At 43.2% G+C, this 21,516-nt stretch overlaps 1 protein-coding gene across 2 annotated transcripts in view; it reads left to right on the top strand.

Annotated features, from left to right (window-relative positions):
* The window catches only part of THSD4 (thrombospondin type 1 domain containing 4), a 581,008-nt gene that overhangs the window by 30,902 nt on the left and 528,590 nt on the right, over window positions 1-21,516 (top strand). For both annotated transcript variants that reach the window (XM_027572149.2, XM_027572150.2), the window contains exon 3: window positions 10,822-10,891. In XM_027572149.2, coding sequence (XP_027427950.2) covers window positions 10,822-10,891 — 70 coding nt within the window. The remainder of the gene's footprint in view (window positions 1-10,821; window positions 10,892-21,516) is intronic.

A 21,516-nucleotide genomic window follows, 5' to 3' on the forward strand; every position in this document is an offset into this window, starting at 1 on the left:
TTAGTAAATCCCTCATAAACTAACTTTTAAAAGCTCCCAAAGTGAGTCTGGGCATTTTTGAATCTGTTAAATTCGCACTATTTCCGTTTATCTTGAAATTTCATAAGTTGTCAGGATGATGGGACATCTTTCATTAATTCAGTAAATTAAGCTTTTATTATATAGCAAACACTCGCTAGATGCTGGGGAATAAAGTAGGGACAAAACCAACTCCGTGATCTCATGAAGCTTGTAGTCTAGTGGGTGGATGGAGACATTTAAACGAATACTCAGTCTGTGAGATAGTAAGCGCTGTGGAGAAAAAGAAATGGGCTCTTTTGTGCAGACCGGGGAAGGCTTCAGCTTTGGGCAGACACCCGAAAGAGGGGAGGGGACGAGCTATATAAGTATCTGGGAGTAGACCAGGCAACTTGGAATGCCCTTCCTCTGAGACAGGGGAACACCCAGAATCTTCCCTCCTCTAATCTTTCACTCCCTGTCCTGCCCCAAGTCCCCTGGAAAGGTATGGAAGTACAGCCTGGGATGAGTGGTTATACAAAAGTGCTCCTGGGGCGGAGCAAGACGGCGGAGGAGTAGGAGACCCGGATTTCGTCTGGTCTCAGGAATTCAGCTGAATAGGGATCAAACCATTCTGAACACCTATGAACTCAACAGGAGATCGAAGATAAGAAGAGTAACAACACTCTGAACAGAGAAGCGACCACTTACTGGAAGGTAGGACGTGCGGAGAAGTGAATCCGAGGCGATATTCGGGAGGATAGACGGCGGGGGAGGGGGCCTCCGTCGGCCGCTTCTGGCAAGTGATAGAGCCGCGGAGCACAAAATCGGACCTTTTAGAAGTCGGCTCCGCTGAGGGACGTCGCTCCAGTGGCTAAGCGGGGGGTGGAACCCTCGCGGGACAGTGTGGTCTCAGGACCCTTGGGGTCACAGAAAGACCGGGGGTGCCTGAGTGCGGCAGAGCTCCCAGGTATCGGAGCGGGGAAGCCGGCTGCACAGACGGAGCCGAGGCGCGGGCTCTCAGCTCGGGGTTGCCATAAACCGTGATCCGCGGCCCAGTCGGGCCACGGCTCCCCCAGCAGGGACCCAACAAGCGGCAGAGCCGGGGAGACCCCCCTTCCTTCCCGGGGAGGAGCGGCGCGGGAGCGCACTGCAGGGATCTGCTGGGTTTGGAGACTCCACACGGGGTCGGGTGCCAGACATAGAAACGCTGGGTCACAGGCCGGGTGAGCACGGAGTGCGGCCGGAGACCGGGGACACGGGAGTGACTGCTTTTCTCTGGGGGCGCACTGAGGAGCGGGGCCCCGAGTTCTCAGCTCCTCCTGGTGGAGATTGGGAGGCCACCATTTTCACCCTGGTCCTCCAAAGCTGTACTGAGAGCTTGCAGGGAACAACAGCTCCTGAGAGCAAACCCGAGCAGCTTGCTTAGCCCGGACTCACAAGGGTGGGGCAATTCCGCCTCCAGCAAAGACATTTGGGAACCACGGCAACAGGCCCCTTCCCCAGAAGATCAGCGCGAAGAGCCAGCAAGCCAAGACCAAGTTTACCGATCAAGGAGAACGGGAGAACTCCAGCGCTAGGGGAATACTGCACATAGAATTCATGGCTTTTTTACCATAATTCATTAGTTTTTCAAAGTTAATTTTTTAACTGTTTTTTTTTTTGAATTTTTCTTTTTCCCTTTTTCAAACCACATCTTATCAATCCCTTTTTAAAAAAAAATTTTTTATTTTTCATTTTTAGAGTCATATTTTTATCCCTTCATAGTAGTTACCCTTATTTTTGGCATATATATATATAAGTTGTTCTCTCTTTAAAATTTTGAGATACAATTTCTTCTAACAGATCAAAATATACCCTAAATCACTAGTGTATGGCTTTGTTCTATTCTCCTGCCTGATCACATTCTCTCCCTTTTTTTTTTCCTTTTTTTTCTTTTACTTTTTAAATCTTCTTCTTTCTTTTTAAAAAACAACTTCTTATCTTATCAATTCCTTTTATAAAATCTTTTATAATTTTCATCTTTACAGTCATCTGCCATCCCTTCATTGTATCGACCCTTATTTTGTACATATATAAGTCTTTCTTCCTTTAAAAATTTTAGCAGGCACTTTCTTCTAACAGACCAAAATATGCCCAAAAGCTAGTGTGTGGCACTGATCTATGCACTAGCCTGACCATATTTGATCATATTCTGGTTTTTTTTGTTTTGTTCTGTTTTTGTTTGTTTTTATCTTTTTCTTTTTCCTTTTTATTTTCTCTCTTCTTTCTTTCCCTTTCTTGTCCCCTGGTTTCAGGTCTTTTCTGATTTGTATAGAGTATATTTGCTGGAGACGTTGTTAACCTGTTAGCATTCTGTTCTCTCATTCATCTGTTCTCCTCTGGCAAAATGACAAGACGAGAAAAAAATCAGCTCGGCAAAAAGAACAAGAGGTAGTACCATCTGCCAGGGACGTACTCAATACTGACATTAGTACGATGTCAGACCTAGAGTTCAGAATCATGACTTTAAAGATACTAGCTGGGATTGAAAAAAGTGTGGAAGTTATTAGAGAAACCCTTTCTGGAGAAATAAAAGAACTAAAATCTAACCAAGTCGAAAACAAAAAGGCTATTAATGAGGTGCAATAAAAAATGGGGGCACTAACTGCTAGGATAAAAGAGGCAGAAGAGAGGATCAGCAATATAGAAGACCAAATGATGGAAAATAAAGAGGCTGAGAAAAAGAGAGATAAACAACTACAGGATCACGAGGGCAGAATTCGAGAGATAAGCGATACGATAAGACAAAACAACATTAGAATAATTGGGATCACAGAAGAAGAAGAAAGAGAGAGAGGGGCAGAAGGTATATTGGAGCAAATTATAGCAGAGAACTTCCCTAATGTGGGGAAGGAAACAGGCATCAAAATCCAGGAGGCACAGAGAACCCCTCTCAAAATCAATAAAAATAGGTCAACACCCCGACATCTAATAGTAAAACTTACGAGTCTCAGAGACAAAGAGAAAATCCTGAAAGCAGCTCGGGAGAAGAGATCTGTAACCTACAATAGTAGAAATATTAGATTGGCAACAGACCTATCCACAGAGACCTGGCAGGCCAGAAAGGACTGGCATGATGTCTTCAGAGCACTAAATGAGAAAAATATGCAGCCAAGAATACTATATCCAGCTAGGCTGTCATTGAAAATAGAAGGAGAGATAAAAAGCTTCCAGGACAAACAAAAACTAAAGGAATTTGCAAACACAAAAGCAGCCCTACAAGAAATATTGAAAGAGGTCCTCTAAGCAAAAAGAGAGCCCAAAAGCAGCATAGATCAGAAAGGAACACAGACAATATACGGTCACAATCACCTTACAGGCAATACAATGGCACTAAATTCATACCTTTCAATAGTTACTCTGAATGTAAATGGGCTCAATGCCCCAATCAAAAGACACAGGCTATCAGATTGGATTAAAAAACAAGACCCATCGATATGCTGTCTGCAAGAGACTCATTTTAGACCCACAGACACCCCCAGATTGAAAGTGAGGGGGTGGAACACCATTTACCATGCTAATGGACACCAAAAGAAAGCTGGGGTGGCAATCCTTATATCAGACAAATTAGATTTTAAACCAAAGACTGTAATAAGAGATGAGGAAGGACACTATATCCTACTTAAAGGGTCTATCCAACAAGAAGATCTAACAATTGTAAATATCTATGCCCCTAACGTGGGAGCAGCCAATTATATAAGGCAATTCATAACAAAAGCAAAGAAACACATGGACAACAATACAATAATAGCGGGGGACTTTAACACCCCCCTGACTGAAATGGACAGATCATCTAAGCAAAAGATCAACAAGGAAATAAAGACTTTAAATGAAACACTGGACCAAATGGACTTTACAGACATATTCAGAACATTCCATCCCAAAGCAACAGAATACACATTCTTCTCTAGTGCCCATGGAACATTCTCCAGAATAGATCACATCCTAGGGCACAAATCAGGTCTCAACCAGTACCAAAAGATTGGGATTATTCCCTGCATATTTTCAGACCATAATGCTTTGAAACTGGAACTCAATCACAAGAGGAAAGTCGGAAAGAACTCAAGTACATGGAGGCTAAAGAGCATCCTACTAAAGAATGAATAGGTCAACCAGGAAATTAAAGAAGAATTAAAAAAATTCATGGAAACCAAGGAAAATGAAAACACAGCTGTTCAAAATCTTTGGGATGCAGCAAAGGCAGTCCTGAGAGGAAAGTATATAGCAATACAAGCCTTTCTGAAGAAACAAGAAAGGTCTCATATACACAACCTAACCCTACACCTAAAGGAGCTGGAGAAAGAACAGCAAATAAAGCCTAAACCCAGCAGGAGAAGAGAAATCATAAAGATCAGAGTGGAAATCAATGAAATAGCAACCAAAAGAACAGTAGAACAGATCCACGAAACTAGGAGCTTGTTCTTTGAAAGAATTAACAAGATTGATAAACCCCTAGCCAGACTTATCAAAAAGAAAAGAGAAAGGACCCAAATCAACAAAATCATGAATGAAAGAGGAGAGATCACAACCAACACCAAAGTAATACAAACAATTATAAGAACATATTATGAGCAACTCTATGCCAGTAAATTAGATAACCTGGAAGAAATGGGTGCATTCCTAGAGATGTATCAACTACCAAAATTGAACCAGGGGAAGAAATAGAAAACCTGAACACACCTATAACCACTAAGGAAATTGAAGCAGTCATCAAAAATCTCCCAACAAACAAAAGCCCAGGGCCAGATGGCTTCCCAGGGGAATTCTTTCAGACATTTAAAGAAGAATTAATACCTATTCACCTGAAACGGTTCCAAAAAATAGAAATGGGAGGAAAACTTCCAAACTCATTTTATGGGGCCACCATTACCTTGATCCCAAAACCAGACAAAGACCCCATCCAAAAGGAGAATTACAGACCAATATCCTTGATGAACATGGATGCCAAAATTCTCACCAAAATACTAGCCAATAGGATCCAACAATACATTGAAAGGATTATTCACCATGACCAAGTGGGATTTATCCCTGGGCTGCAAGGCTGGTTCAACATCCGCAAATCAATCAACGTGATACAATACATTAACAAAAGAAAGAACAAGCATCATGTGATCCTCTCAATAGATGCAGAAAAAGCATTTGACAAAGTACAGCATCCTTTCTTGATCAAAACTCTTCAGAGTATAGGGATAGAGGGTACCTACCTCAATATCATAAAAGTCATCTATGAAAAACCTACAGCGAATATCATTCTCAATGGGGAAAAGCTGAGAGCTTTTCCCCTGAGGTCAGGAACGCGGCAGGGTTGTCCACTCTCACCACTGCTACTCAACATAGTATTAGAAGTCCTAGCCACAGCAATCAGACAACAAAAAGAAATAAAAGGCATCCAAATTGGCAAAGAGGAAGTCAAACTCTCACTCTTTGCAGATGATATGATACTGTATATGGAAAACCCAAAAGACTCCACCCCAAAACTGCTAGAACTCATACAGGAATTCAGTCAAGTAGCAGGCTATAAAATCAATGCACAGAAATCAGTGGCATTCCTATACACCAACAACAAGACCGAAAAGAGACAAATCAAGGAGTCGATCCCATTTCCAATTGCACCCAAAACCATAAGATACCTAGGAATAAATGTAACCAAAGAGGCAAAGGATCTGTACTCAGAAAATTATAAAATACTCATGAAAGAAGTTGAAGAAGACACAAAGAAATGGAAAAACGTTCCATGCTCATGGATTGGAAGAACAAACATTCTGAAAATGTCAGTGCTACCTAGAGCAATCTACACATTCAATGCGATCCCCATCAAAATACCATGCACCTTTTCCGAGAAATGGAACAAATCATCCTAAAATTTGTATGGAACCAGAAGAGACCCCGAATAGCCAGAGGAATGTTGAAAAAGAACAGCAAAGCTGGCGGCATCACAATTCCAGACTTCCAGCTCTATTACAAAGCTGTCATCATCAAGACAGTATGGTACTGGCACAAAAACAGACCCATAGATCAATGGAACAGAATCGAGAGCCCAGAAATGGCCCCTCCACTCTACGGGCAACTAATCTTTGACAAAGCAGGAAAGAATGTCCAATGGAAAAAAGACAGCCTCTTCAACAAATGGTGTTGGGAAAATTGGACAGCCACATGCAGAAGAATGAACTGGATCATTTCCTTACACCACACACAAAAATAGACTCCAAATGGTTAAAATACCTAAATGTGAGACAGGAGTCCATCAAAATCCTAAAGGAGAACACAGGCAGCAACCTCTTTGACCTCAGCCGCAGCAACCTCTTCCTAGAAACATCACCAAAGGCAAGGGAAGCCAGGGCAAAAATGAACTATTGGGATTTCATCAAGATAAAAAGCTTTTGCACAGCAAAAGAAACAGTCCACAAAACCAAAAGACAACCGAGAGAATGGGAGAAAATATTTGCAAATGACATATCAGATAAAGGGCTAGTATCCAAAATCTATAAAGAACTTATCAAACTCAACACCCAAAGAACAAATAATCCAATCAAGAAATGGGCAGAAGACAGGAACAGACATTTTTCCAAAGAAGACATCCAAATGGCCAACAGACACATGAAAAAGTGCTCAACATCGCTCGGCATCAGGGAAATCCATATCAAAACCTCAATGAGATACCACCTCACACCCATCAGAATGGCTAAAATTAACAAGTCAGGAAATGACAGATGTTGGCGGGGATGCGGAGAAAGGGGAACCCTCCTACACTTCTGGTGGGAATGCAAGCTGGTGCAACCACTCTGGAACACAATATGGAGGTTCCTCAAACAGTTGAAAATAGAGCTACCATACGATCCAGCAATTGCACTACTGGGTATTTACCCCAAAGATACAAATGTAGGGATCCAAAGGGGTACGTGCACCCCAGTGTTTATAGCAGCAATGTCCACAATAGCCAAACTGTGGAAAGAGCCAAGATGTCCATCGACAGATGAATGGATAAAGAAGAAGTGGTATATATACACAATGGCATATTATGCAGCCATCAAAAGGAATGAGATCTTGCCATTTGCAATGACGTGGATGGAACTGGAGGGTGTTATGCTGAGTAAGATAAGTCAATCAGAGAAAGACATGTATCACATGACCTCACTGATATGAGGAATTCTTAATCTCAGGAAACAAACTGAGGGTTGCTGGAGTGGTGGGGGGTGGGAGGGATGGGGTGGCTGGGTGATAGACATTGGGGAGGGTGTGTGCTATGGTGAGCGCTGTGAATTGTACAGGACTGATGAATCACGGATCTGTACTTGTGAAACAAATAATACAACATATGTTAAGAAAAAAAAAGAAGAAGATAGCAGGAGGGGAAGAATGAAGGGGAGGAAGTCGGAGGGGGAGACGAACCATGAGAGACGATGGACTCTGAAAAACAAACTGAGGGTTCTAGAGGGGAGGGGGGCGGGGGGATGGGTTAGCCTGGTGATGGGTATTAAAGAGGGCACGTTCTACCTGGAGCACTGGGTGTTATGCACAAACAATGAATCATGGAACAGTACATCAAAAACTAATGATGTAATGTATGATGATTAACATAACAATAAAAAATTATTTAAAAAAACAAAAAAAAAAACAAAAGTGCTCCTGATTGCATTATAAATACGTGGCTTAGCTGTCTGCCAAGAACTTGGAAGGGCTGAGGTATAACACATTTATGGAGCTGGTGTTTGTTTTTTTAACAAAACCACTCCAATCTAGTTTTTTTTTTTTTTTTTTAATGAGTAAACAGTGCCAGAATGTGTTATCATGATTCAGAGTTGTAGGCACAGGTTCATGAAAGGCTGTCTTTCACCTTAACTCATTTGAGGGAGGCCGGACAGGTCATATTATTCCCATTTTACAGATGGGGAAACGAAGGTCCATAGAGGATTTATTTGCACAAGCTCATGTAACTAAGGAGCATGGACTTCCTAGTTGGGATGCACATGCACCCAGGTTTGGAGGACAAACTGGATCCAGTAAGGATTCAGCTAGAACATCCCTGTTCTCTTCCCACCAGTGTGTTCACACCCACTCCTTTAGATGCCCCTGCCTTGTGGCTGGAGGACATCTTGGGCAGTTTTCTTGTTTGTTGCAGGTTAATGAGCAGTCTTGTTTTTAAGTATCAAAAAATCCAAAGAAAGGGCACCTGGGTGGCTCAGTCCAACTCTTAAGCGTCCGACTCTTGAATTTGGCTCTGGTCATGATATCGGCTCAGGCCATGATTTCAGGGTGGTGAGATTGAGCCCCATATCGGGTTCCAAGCTCAGCGGGGAGTCTGCTTGAGATTCTCCCACCTTCTCCCTCTGCGCCTCCCCCTGCTCTCTTTCTCTCTGGAATACATAAACAAATCTTTAAAAAGAAAAGTCCAAAAAAGGTATATGTGTAGGAAGGGAGAGCCTTATTGGTGGAATGCCTGGCTTTTAGAAGCTGTAGTTTTAGTTTTCCTTCAGTAGTTTTTGGTATTCTTCTGAAACATGAGTCACTTCACCATCAGATCCGTGTACCTGTGCACTGGATAGTGCAGAAAAAGAACATTTCCATTGTCATAGAAAGTTCTATTGGACAGCACTGGCCAGATCCTCAGCAAGTTATAAACCAACTCTTTGATTCTCACAGCCCAGTTCTCTGCCCGGCCCCTCCCTCTGCCACTGTTGGGGGCTCCAGGGTGGAGCAGGGGAGAGGAGAGGTAACTGGGCAGAGGGTTTCCATGGACTTGGTGCTCCTGGTGATCTGGTGTTGCTGATCGTGGGTTGGCAGATGTCTAAGTTCTGCATTCTCTCCTGGGGCACTTTGGGTGGTCCTTAAGAACCTCCCCCTCACTTGGGGTCTCCTGCTACACATCTCTTTATGACCCTCCCCCAAGTCCCATACTCCATGGGTACCCACCACACATCACCTGACCCCAGCAAGCAGCCTTTGATGAGGTCCTTTCTAGACAACCTAAACCCAGCGTTTCACGGTGCCTGCATTCAATTGACGGGAAAAAGCCAGCATCTTCTGTCCCTGCAAGTTCCAGAAATGTAGGCTGTCCCCACTCCAGCCCTCTCTCTCCACTCTGCCCTCCCAGACACTCCAGCTAGGTTTTGTCCTTTAGCTACTTTTCAGGGGAGAATCTGGCACGAGTCCTTATATCCCAAACATGGGGGCTCAGATAAAGCTCTCTACATGGTAGTCCTTCTTGCTTGTCTGGGGAGGGACCTCTGACTTTTCTTCTCCTACAGGAGAGGAGGGGGCTGTCTTCAGCACTCCTGCATCTCTCTTCAAAGAAATCCACACAGGGCAAACTTCTCTCATCCTCTGGCCCGCTCCTTGTGCAGGCTGGAGGTGGGGAGGGGCGACAACATGGGATGAGGGTGGGGCAGAGGGGGCACCTCCTTTTCTGGTCCTCAATAGAGGGTGCAGCCCTTCCTGTTTGGAATGGGTGTCTATGTACTACCCTTGGGCCTCAGCTTTGGGGCCCCAGCCGCAAGTCTAAGACAGCCTTGGAAAGGATGCATCTGGCACCTCATTACATGTCCCCCTCGCCCCGATTCCTGCCCCATTGCCATCTCTGACCAGTCTGTTCATATCCATTCTGGGTGGTCTGCCAGGGCTTGGCTAATTTTCATACAAAGAGGAGCTTAGTGCAGCATTTAGGATACTTAGAGATGGTGGGAGGCTTTTCTAACTCCACACGCCCTAACCCCCACGTTCAGACAGGTTTCCTCATGTCTACCTCCACACAGTGAGTTCTGCTTGGACTGGAGCAGTGTTTCACATCTCACAATTGTGTTGGAAGCCTTAAAAAAGGGTGAGGACCACCCGGGTCACTCAACTGTCCTCAGGGTTAAACCCTAGAAAAGGATCCAAAAGACAACCAAGTAGGACAAGTGCCCTTTTTGCAGGGAGGCTTCAAACAATGGCATTGATGATTTCAAGTCAAGGGACTTCGGGCATTTTAGTTAATTCACAATGTTTGTCTCTCCTCTGACTAACCAGCTGTGTGGGGGTTTCCACCTCTGTCATCCCGTGATCCCTCCAGAAGGTGAGGACATTGAGGGTCAGAGACATTAGCTTGCCCAGGATCACCCAGATGGGAATGGTGGAGCTGGGATTCTAGTCTCAATGTGTTCGAATCCAAGGCGTCATCCCTCCCAGCACACCCTGCTGTCTCAGGGCCAGCTGGCTCCTATACCATACCTTCCCTTTATTTGATGACAAGTCCTAATCAGGGCTGGTGACAGTAGGGCTTAACACAGCTAATCCCGCCCATGGAGAACATCTGTGACACGAGAGGGCCAAGAACGGGCAGAGGGAAGCCTCCAAGGGAAGCATGGGGTGTAGGAGAGGAGCTTCCCTGGCCAGGTTCAGAGCCCCACCTTTATCTGGACCTGACCAGCTCCACTAGGACCAAGCATGCACTAGCACTTTCTCTGTGTCCGTCCTCCCCAAACCTCTGAGCCAGCTTCTGTTGTCGGCCCCCTCTTACCCAGGAGGAGACTGGGGCTCCTGAGGTTCCACACCCTGACCTAGAAACCCTGCTGGTGAGTGGTAAAGGGTTTGATCCCAGATCTGCCCCCCGCCTTGGCCAAGCACACAGCCCTGGGCTGCCTTCCCTGCATCGAGGCTGGCGCTTGGCACCTTGGCTGGGTCACATCCCGGGGAGGGGGTTGGGCTGTTCTCTCCCTTCCAGGGTTGAGGCAGAGCTGCTGCCTTTGACTGGGTGCTGTTGCCCGTGACACACTCACGGCCCTGCCTGTTGCTGTTTTTCCTTCTCAGCGTCCTGGGTTCCCTCCTACTGCTTGGACTCCAGCTCGTCTGCCCACAGCCCTCCACTGAACACAGAAAGGTAAGCCACGACCATTCAGAGGCTTTGCTTCTCCACACAAGGGGCTAGGGGCACTCCAGGCATCTGCCCGAGTTTGGTTCTCTTTGGGGGGGAGTCGCCGCTAATCTTGAGAAGGGAGCACCCCTTTTAGAATGTTCACCAGTCCTCCTCTCCCTCCTAAATCCTCGGAGCTTAAAAATGAAGCTGGTGCCCAGAGTCAGGGTCCAACCTGAGAGCATCGCTGGTGTTGCTGGCTGTGTCCTTGAGGATGCGACCCCGAGGGAGAGGGCACTGAGAAGACTACCCACCCGGGAGTGGTGGAGCACCAGCGTGGAGCTTTGACCCCCTCTAGGGGCACCTTCAGGGGCCGCGGGTACTAATGGTTACAGAGAGAGCTAGCTAGAGCTTTAACTGTAGCTATATGCAAGAGGAGCCCCATGGGGAGCCCTGATCTTTGCTAGGAGGACGTAGCCCCAGGCAACCAGCAGCCAGGCAGGGAGGGAGCAGGGAAATTAAGAGCTGGCCCTCTCTTTCCTCCCCTTCTCCATTTCCGCCTGGGGACTCCCTTGAGCTGAGCCCAACCAAAAGAAGACAAAAATCCCTTGGTCCGGTCCTCAGAGGCCGGCCTCCAAGGCAACAGGGCTGGATGGAGAATGGTGGACAGAACATGGGGGTGGGGGACACACGGACAGTATCAAGCATGCCTCCCTTCAGGCTCTGTGGGTTTTGTAGCAGATGAGCTATTCGCTGCTGCCGAAACAAGCTGAACCAGAACAGGTGCATGATAAATGCTTCCTTAGAAGCAGATGCATGAGGTGACTCTGAGTAGGTCCCGAAAACCCCTTTCTGCTACCTAGGCGCTCCTCCTCTCTGTAAGTCACAAAATGCAGACACTTCTGAGAAGGATGGTAGGTCAGGCGTTCGTATCTGAGTGTGACCGAGTTGGTGGGGAAGCTTTCCCGAGAGAGGGATTTCACAGCGGAAATCTGGGAGACAAGGGAGCAGACAAGAGTATGCACAAGGGTTTGCCTGGATGAGATCCTTCTTGCAAGATTCTTAATGCTTTTGTCTGCATCGTCTAACTTCTTTTAGGTCTGTGGCTTATGTTCTGGCTTTGTTTTTCCAGACCAGATATGAACTGTATTGTATTGTATGCCCTGCTGGGATGTTAGCTCCACGAAACTGCTGTCTTCCCAGCTCCTGGAAGGCAGCCTGGCATGTTGTAGGTGTTCAATAAAATACTTGTTGAGTGACCAACTGAATGAATGAATGAATGAATAGAAAACCGGGCCAAGGTCTAAGCATCATTTTGTTAGAGTCACTGGAAATTTATACCCCTCTCACTTCACTGCATTATTCCCATTCATAATTTCAGGAAGTCAGAGAGGACAACTCCTGTAGACTGAATGTTTGTGTCCCCCCCTAAATTCACATGTTGAAACCTCATGTCCGGTATGATGGTATCTGCTAGTGGGGCCTTTGGCAGGTACTTATGTCAGGGGAGAGGAGCCCTGATGAAAGGGATTAGAGCTCTTATTAGAGTCTGGAGAGAGCTTGCTGCCTGCCCTGGGAGGGATGGGGTGGCTGGGTGATGGACATTGGGGAGGGTATGTGCTATGGTGAGCGCTGTGAATTGTGTAAGACTGATGAATCACAGACCTGTACCTCTGAAACAAATAATACATTATATGTTTAAAAAAAAAAAAGAAGATAGTAGGAAGGGAAAAATGAAGGGGGGAAATCGGAGAGGGAGACGAACCATGAAAGACTATGGACTCTGAGAAACAAACTGAGGGTTCTCGAGGGGAGAGGGTCGGGGGATGGGTTAGCCTGGTGATGGGTATTAAAGAGGGCACGTACTACATGGAAAAAAAAAAAAGAAATCTGCCAGCCAGAAAAGGCACCTTGATCTTGGATTTCTAGCCTCCAGAACGGTGAGAAGTTCTCTTGTTTATAAGCCACCAGTGTCTGGTACTTTCTTTTAGCAGCCCCAACTGACTCTGACAAAAACGGGCACTGGGAAGTGGGGGTGCTGCTCTGACAAATGCATGAGATGGTGGGGGTGGCTTTGGAACCGGGTGGCGGGCAGGGACCGGAAGAACAGGGAAGTGCGTGCTAGGAGGAGCCTACACTGCCACGGGTGGACTTTTCAAGGTGTTTGTGGTGCGAGCTTAGAAAGGGGAGAGGAGGGCTGTAGAGAAAGCCTCATCTGCTCAGAGAACGGTGATCCCAAACAGGAAGGTGCTGGACTGCGGATGGTGAAGGATGGGTCTCAGACAGAAATGAAGAACATGTTATTGGAAACTGGAGGACAAGCCAGGCTTGGTATAAAGTGGCAAAAAAACAAAAAAACAAAACTTGGCCGAATTGTGTTCGTGTTCTCGCCTTTGTGGAAGGTAGCACTTGCAAGCGATGAAATTAGATATTTAGCTGAAGCTATTTCAAAGCAAAATGTGGAAGGAGTGGCCTGGTTTCTCTCGCCTGCTTGTGGTAAAATGTGAGAAAGGAGAAATGACTTAAAGATGGAATTGTTAATTGGAAAGAAAGCTGAGCATAGAACTTAAAGATTTGGAAAATTCTCAGCTAATCCGTCTTGAAGAGAAAGAGAAAGTCTTCAGGAGACAACACTAAGGGTGTGGCCAAGAGACCATTTGATAATGAGAGACTAGTCCACCATCTCACAGAAACCAGGGAATATTTTCCAAGACAATGGGAGAATGCAAAGGAGGGGTTGCTTGTGCCCGACCCTCCAGCTACCACCTCTCTAGGTGGTCTCCACTCTCTCCTCGGCTGCCCCAGGTGCTGCTCCGGCAACCGGGTGAGGCGCGGGCTGTGCCCAGCGAGCTGCAGGGGCGTGGCTGCCTCCATCTTGATTTCAAAGGATCAGGCCTCCCAGCAGAGCCATGATCCCAGGCCCTAACCCTGGAGAGCCACAGAGGGGACAGGGCTGCCCAAAGCTGTGGGGGCAGGGCAACCAGGAGCCTTGGGGCCTCAACCTTACCCAGCAAAGCTGCCGGCAGAAGCACTGTCCCATTGAGTCTGGAGAGCCAGAGCATCAGGCCAAAGAGGATTATTCTTGAGCCTTAAGGTCTAAGGGAATTTGCCCCCTTGGGTTTTGGACTTGCGTGGGACTTGTTACTCCTTTCTTCTTTCCTCTTTCTCCCATCTGGAAAGGGACTGCCTGTCCTGTGCCTGTCTCACCGTTGTATTTCAGAAGCACGAAACAGCTTTGATCCAGCAGGTTCACATTTGGAGAGCAGATTGCCTCAGGTGAATTGTACGAATTTAGGTGATATTTAGATTGGACTTTGGACCTAGACTTTAATGTTGATGCTGGAACCAGTTAAGAATTTGGGGGCTATTCAGACGGAATGAATATATTTTGCATACAAGAAGGACATGAATTTTGGGGGACAAGGGTGGAATATGAAAGACTGAATGTGTCCCCCCACATTTATATGTTGAAACTTAATCCCCAGTGTGATGGTATTTGGAGGTGGGGCACTTGGGAGGTGATTTGGTCATGAGGGGATTATTGCCCTAATAAAAGAGATCCTAAAGAAATCTCTGGCCCCCTCTACTAGGGGAAGGTACAGTGAGAAGCCGGCTGTCTATCAACCGTGAAATTGGCTCTCCCAGACACCAAATCTGCCAGCCCTTTAATCTCGGACGTCTGGGCCTCCAGAACTGTGAAACATAAATGTATGTTTTTGATAAGCCCCCTCTCCCCCAATCTATGGGATTTTTGTTATAGTAGCTGGCGTGGACTAAGACACCTGTCTTTTCATTATTAAGTTACATTATTTATTACTGTTTAAAAGTCTCAGGGTTGTTAATCCTAATAGTTGAATTGTTGACTCTATTGTCGAATGAATTGTTGAATAGTTGAATCAGTTTGCCAGTGTTTTGTTCTTGTTGCTCAAATAGACCATCATAGCTGAAAATATTTTATAAATGATCAACTTACTTTGCTGTTTCTCTTAATCTTTCAAGTTAGCCTGATGACTGATTATATATATATATATATATGATGTAGGATATAGGATCGATCTATCTATCTATCTATCTATCCTGAACAAAAGGTTCACAAATAGGTATTGCCTTCATCTTTCTTAAGTATTTGTTCTGAGAAATGAAAGAAAAAAGGCTTATGAGTTACTTTGGAATGTTGAATTTTATTTTATTTATTTTTAAAGATTTTATTTATTTATTTGAGAGAGAGCACGAGTAGGGGGAGGGGCAGAGAGAGGGAGAGAAGTAGACGCCCCACTGACCAGGGAGTCTGATGCAGGGTTCCATCCCAGGACCCCGAGACCATGATCCCAGGACTCTGAGCTGAAGGCAGACGCTTACCCGACCGAGCCACCCAGGCACCCCTGGAATGTTGAATTTTAAAATTGAGCCGAGAGTATCCCATCTTGGCATATGGTATCTCCCCAAAATATTGTTAAGAACTTTGCAGTAGAAAGATACATTAATGTCTTTTTCAAAATCCTTTATAGATTAATTTCCTTGGAGAACATACATTTTAGGACAGCTTTCAAGTATAATTATATGCATTTTGGCTGCCAGAGTCATTGTCATTCACCCTAGAGAAGAAAGGATTCAATACTTTCTTGGGTGTTGAATTTCTTCCTGCTGTTTCATTAGAGCTTTGTGGAACTGTGGCTGTCATCCTGCCTGCTTCTATCCTAAGAATCCTGGCAGAGGTACTGACAATGGTAGCATCCATCTATTTCTGCAACGGGAGAAGTAGGTACTTAGTAAAACAAGGGTCAGAAATGGGTTTTCTGTAAAGGACCAGTTGTGACTATTTTAGGCTTTTCTGGGCTACAAAGTTTCTGTTGTAACTACTCAGCTGTGCTTTTGTAGCACAAAGGCAGCCGTAGACAATAGGTAAATGACTGTGCATGACTGTATTCCAATAAAACTTTATTTACAAAAACTGGTGGTTACCTGGATTTGGCCCATGCCCATAGTTGGTAGACCGCCACTCTAAAGTCTGATAGAGAGGAGTGAACTGCATGTATATGTGTTTTGGAATTTGAAGTTGGGAGTTGTCTCCTTCCGGAACTTGAAGGAACACAAAAGATTGGAGAAAAAAGTCTATTTTTTCATTAAAACATAAGAATTATGATTGCTCTCAAGTTGCTCTCATTGCTTAGATAAATCAAAATTGAATCCCTGCTGACCCATTGTTTTATGACAATCCACTCCCAATCTGTAGCAGAGAGCGGCAGAAAGAATTGGAAAACCATTTATGGTGAATTCTTAAGGGACAGCATTACTAATTTGTGCATCTTGCAGTTTAGTATGTATATGAAAACTACCCACTAAAAGACCTCTCTTTTTCTTTTTCATTACAATAGCATGTCCAACTTTAGCATATGGAAGCATTTCTGCAGTGTAAGTTATTCTGAGGAAAAGACATAATTTGTAAATGCTGTCAAGTAAACTATGCTTTTCTAAATATGGCTCAGGTGACTGGATACATCTCTGTCTCACATTGGTGCAGGAGAAGAGAACTCTGGTGCAGAGCGTCAGTAGCTCTTTTCAGATATTTCTATCCAGGTGTCTTCCTCTTGCTCCTGCAACAAGGAGAGTATCACAAAGGATTGCTCAACCTCTGTTCTTGGTAATTTTTATTTATTTTTTATTTTTTTTAAATTTTATTTTATTTTATTATGTTATGTTAGTCACCATACAATACATCATTAGATTTTGGTGTAGTGATCCACGGTTCATTGTTTTCATATAACACCCAGTGCTCCATGCAGTACACGCCCTCCTTAATACCCATCACCGGGTTCTTGGTAATTTTTAATGACAGTTGGCAAATCATTGTATTTTTAAAGCTTTCTGTGGCTTCATTTGCAGATAAGGTAAGACCAAGAGTAGGAAAAAAAAAAAAAACTTGACCAAGACTTTAATAAAAACCATACGTTATTAATAAGGGAAACTATGGAAATTGTAGAAAGCTTTTAAGTTAATGAAACTGTTCTATGGTGTCTGCCCAACAGACATTGACCGAGCAAGTTGATTTTATAAGTCATAACGTGTATAGTCAACATAATCTGTTCCGGAAAGAGCTGTGAAATGTCGTATTTTACTCCTACAAATGAAAAAACATACGTATACTTTCATCACAACTGCTCAATATGGCTTTTTTTTAAGTTTACGTTTTAAATTAAAGTATGCACGTCTTATAAAGAATTTAGAAAACAATGAAAAACTAGAAGAAGGAAATTATAACTCACTCCTTGGGCCCCCAGCCAAAGAAAAGGGCTCTTCAACCTGTTATTTATAGAAACTCTCAAACAAAAAGAACAGAGACACTACAGAATGAAGTAAGGGTGAAGTAAAATATTTGTTTTGCTAACTGATTAACAAGTCATGATGTCAACAGCAGGGGACCTTGTTTGTAATGGGTTTAGAGCCTACTATTAGTGTAGTAGGATGTGCAGCCCATGACTTCACATTGCCTGTTGACAGTGTCATACAGTTGGATATTGAACAGAAGGCCGATAGAAGGGCAAAAAGAAGTTTTTAAGCTACATATAATTTCTCATATCATTGCTGCTGTATTCAAGAAGAAAGAAGGAAAAAACAGTAATGTTTTTAGAAGAAAATATATGAAACTATCTTCATGATTTGTGGTGGGTAAGAATTTCTTAAACAAGACACCCAAAGAACTGGACTATGTTGAAATTGATGACTTTTGTTTATCGAAATACATCATAAGAAAAAGAGGGAAAAGATAAGTCATAAACAGGTGAGGATAGTCACAATAATATATTTGACAAAAATTCATGTTCAGAATACATATGTAAAAAAAACCCCTGCTGGTCATTAAGAAAGTTAAGCAATCCAATTTTTTAAAATGGACCAAAGACTTGAATACACACTTCATGTAAGAGGATATTCTTATGGCCAATAAGCATATGAAAAGGTGCTCAGTCAAAATCATTAGTCCTTAGGGAAATACGAATTAAAATGAGATACCACCAGAATAGCTTAAAATGAAAAACACGGACAGTACCAAGTGCTGATGAGGATGTGGAGCAACTGGAATTTCCATACATTGCTGGTGGGAGTTTAAAATAGCGGACCCCTTTGGAAACTGTTTGGCAGCGTCTCTTAAAGCTAAACATATGTCTATTCAGTGACCGGGCTATTCTACTCTTAACTATTTACCCAAGGGAGATGAGTGCATGTACCCACCAAAATATGTGTAAAAATATTCAAACCAGTTTCATTTACAGTTACTCAAAATTGGCAATAATGCAAAAGTCTATCAACAACAGAATGGGTAAATAATTATAGTGTATCCATACAAGATAACACTGAACAAAATTAAAAAATAATTTTCTGATTCCAGCCAAGATTGGATTTACCTTCCCATCTAGAACAAGAGCACAATGGCCAAGATAGAGCAACAGGGACTGGATTTCCCCTTACCTTCTCCCTGAAACAATCCAAACAAAACATGACCAGACAACATATATGAAGCAATGGTTTTCAAAACTATGGATATTGGTCAGCATAAGGCAACGATTTCTCAGAGATGGGAAACAAATGAGTTGAACCCTAAAATTTCCCCAGCTAACTGCCTTGAGAGAGTTTCTTACCCTTGGAGTGAAGTGAGAATGGGAACCCAGGCAGAACCCACTGGACTCCTTGATTTGAGGAGCTTGAGAGTCCAGCGAGACCGTGATGGCAAGAGTCTGCAGGACAGAGTACCAGAGAGTGGAGCGACACTGAGAGAAGACACAGAGACCGCAGGGGTCCTCCTCAGGGAGGACCAGTGAGCACAGGCATGGGACACAACAGCCTGAGATTGGGAAAGAACCATCCAAAATGATTGAAGGAAACAATGTCCAGCACTCGTGCAGTACCAGAAGTAGTGACTCTTCCTAGCAGCCAGACTTTAAAAACTCACAATCCAGGGGACATTGGAGAGAATACTCAGGAAACTCTTGCCAAGGTCCTGGGGGAGTAATTGACCCTAGACTGTGTACTGCTCTGGACCTAACTAACAAATCATAAATGTAAGGAAATCATAAACGAAAGGATCAAACTGTTCCTGAATGATGTAACTATTCTAGCACAAAGCTCATGAATATAGGAATGTAAAAATATCTAGCACCCAAAAAGGTACAATTTAAGATGTCTGACATTTGCTCAAAGATGACCAGGCACCCACAGGAGCACAAAAACAGCACTGTTCTTCATAAAGAGGAGAACAATCAATTGAAGCCAACTCAGAACTGACATGGATTTTAGAATTTGAAAAAAAAAAAGGCTATTAGAAGTTATTAAGACAGTATTTCACAGATTCAGAAAGTTAAATAGAACCACAGATGATAACTAAAAAAACCTTATCAAACTTCTCAGGTTGAAAATGACAAAGTCTAAAATGAAAAATATGCTGGATGGGATTAATGGCAGATTGGACAGTGTAGAAGAAAGATGAATGAGCTTGAAGATAGAAAGCTAGAAACTTTTTGAAACAAAACACAGAATGAGAAAAGAATTTTAAAAAATGAATAGAACATTCATGAGCATTCATGGGACAACTTCACGTGGGCTTATATCTGTGCAATGAGAATACCAAAAGAAGAGGGGGGAGGGGGTGACAGAAAAGAAAATTTTGAAAAATTAGAAAATGTTCCTGGGCGCCTGGGTGGCTCAGTTCGTTAAGCGACTGCCTTCAACTCAGGTCATGATCCCGGAGTCCTGGGATTGAGTCCCGCATCGGGCTCCCTGCTCAGCGGGGAGCCTGCTTCTCCCTCTGACCCTCTCCCCTCTCATGCTCTTTCTCTCTCTCAAATAAATAAATAAAATCTTTTAAAAAAAAGAAAATGTTCCAAATTTGATGAAAACTATAAACTCAGGAATATCAATGAACTCCAGGCACTAGCAACATGAAGAAAATAGCACAAGTCACACCGTAATGAAGTTGTTCAAAGCTAGTAATAAAAAGAAAAAATTCAACAGCCCCTAAAAAGAAGAGACATGTTACACTCACAGAAACAAAGATCAAGATACAGCAGATTCCTTGTCTCCTGTCTCTCCTGTGAGGGAAACATCTTTAAAGCACTGAAAGAACAAAACTGTCAACCTAGAATTCTCCACTCAGAAAAAATCCCTTTCAAAAATAAAGGTAAAATTTTAAAAAAAAGGTAAAATAAAGACATTTTTTTTCAGACATACAAATGCTGTACATACACTTGCACCACTAGAATTGTTACAGGACGTTCTTTAGGCAGAATGAAAATGGTATCAGATTGAAATATGGATCTCCATAAAGGAAATGAGTGCACCAGAAATGATAACTACATGGGTAAATGTATAAAGTTTTAAAGATTTATTTATTTATTTTGGAGAGAAAGAATGTGCATGTGCAAGTTGGGGGGGCAGGGGGAGGGGCAGAGGGAGAGGGAGAGAGGCAGACTCTCTGCTGAGGGAGTTTTGATTTCATGACATGGGGCCTGATTTTGGACCCTGAGATCATGACCTGAGGCAAAATCAAGAGTTGGATGCTTAACCTACTGAGCCATCCAGGCACCCCAAGAGGGGTTCGTCCAGGATTTGAATAAATATATAAGGTTTAAAAAAATTATTTAAATCTCCTTTAAAGATCGAGTCTAAATAAAGCAATAATAACAATGTGTTGGGGAGTATATGTATAATAAAATGTTAATGCCAGAAGAGGATAAATGGAAATATAGTATTTAAGATTCTTATAATACATGTAAAATGGCATCATATTACTTTGAAGGAAGACTGATGAGTTAAAGATGTTTACTATCAACCCTAAAACAACCATTAAAATAACAAAACAAAGAACTTTAGCTCACCAGTCAAAAAAAGGGAAACAATAGAATTTATTATTATTATTATTATTTTCAAATAATTCAAAAGAAGACAGAAAAAGGAAAAGGGATCAAATAACAGATGGGACAACTAGAAAGCAAATAGCAAGCTGGTAGACTTAAATATGATTATATTAATATTCACAAAAACAACTCAACCAAGGCAGAGATTGGCAGATTGGATAAAACACAAGACATACAACTGTGTCCTGTCCACAAGAAACACACTTAAATATAAAGACACACATGGGTTAAAAGGATGGAAAAAGATAGACCATAGTAACACTAGTCAAAAGAAAGCTGGAGGGACCTTGTTACCATCAGATAAAGTAAATTTTGGAGCAAAAAATATTACCAGGGATAAAGAGGGTCATTTGATAACCAAAGTAACCAATTTATCAAGAGGACATAATAATCCTAAACATTTATGCACCTAATAAAGAGCTTCAAATTACTGAAGCAAAATCTGATGTAACTGCAAAAAGAAACAGACAAATCCACGAGTATGGTCAGAGATTTCAGCATTCCCTTCCTAACATTGATAGCACACGTGGACAGAGATATTAGTAAGAATGTAGAAGACTTGACCATGACTATCAACCAACTTGACCTAGTGACATTTGTAGAACATCCCTCAAACAAAATCACATATGCATTCTTTCCAGTGCCTGATGAACACTTACCAAGATAGGTCATATTTTGGGCCATAAAACAAGTCTCAATATAACAAGATTCAAGTCTCAAACAGTTTATTCTCTGATCACAATGGGA

This window comes from Zalophus californianus, chromosome 6 (assembly GCF_009762305.2).
Source record: "Zalophus californianus isolate mZalCal1 chromosome 6, mZalCal1.pri.v2, whole genome shotgun sequence".
Lineage (NCBI taxonomy): Eukaryota > Metazoa > Chordata > Mammalia > Carnivora > Otariidae > Zalophus > Zalophus californianus.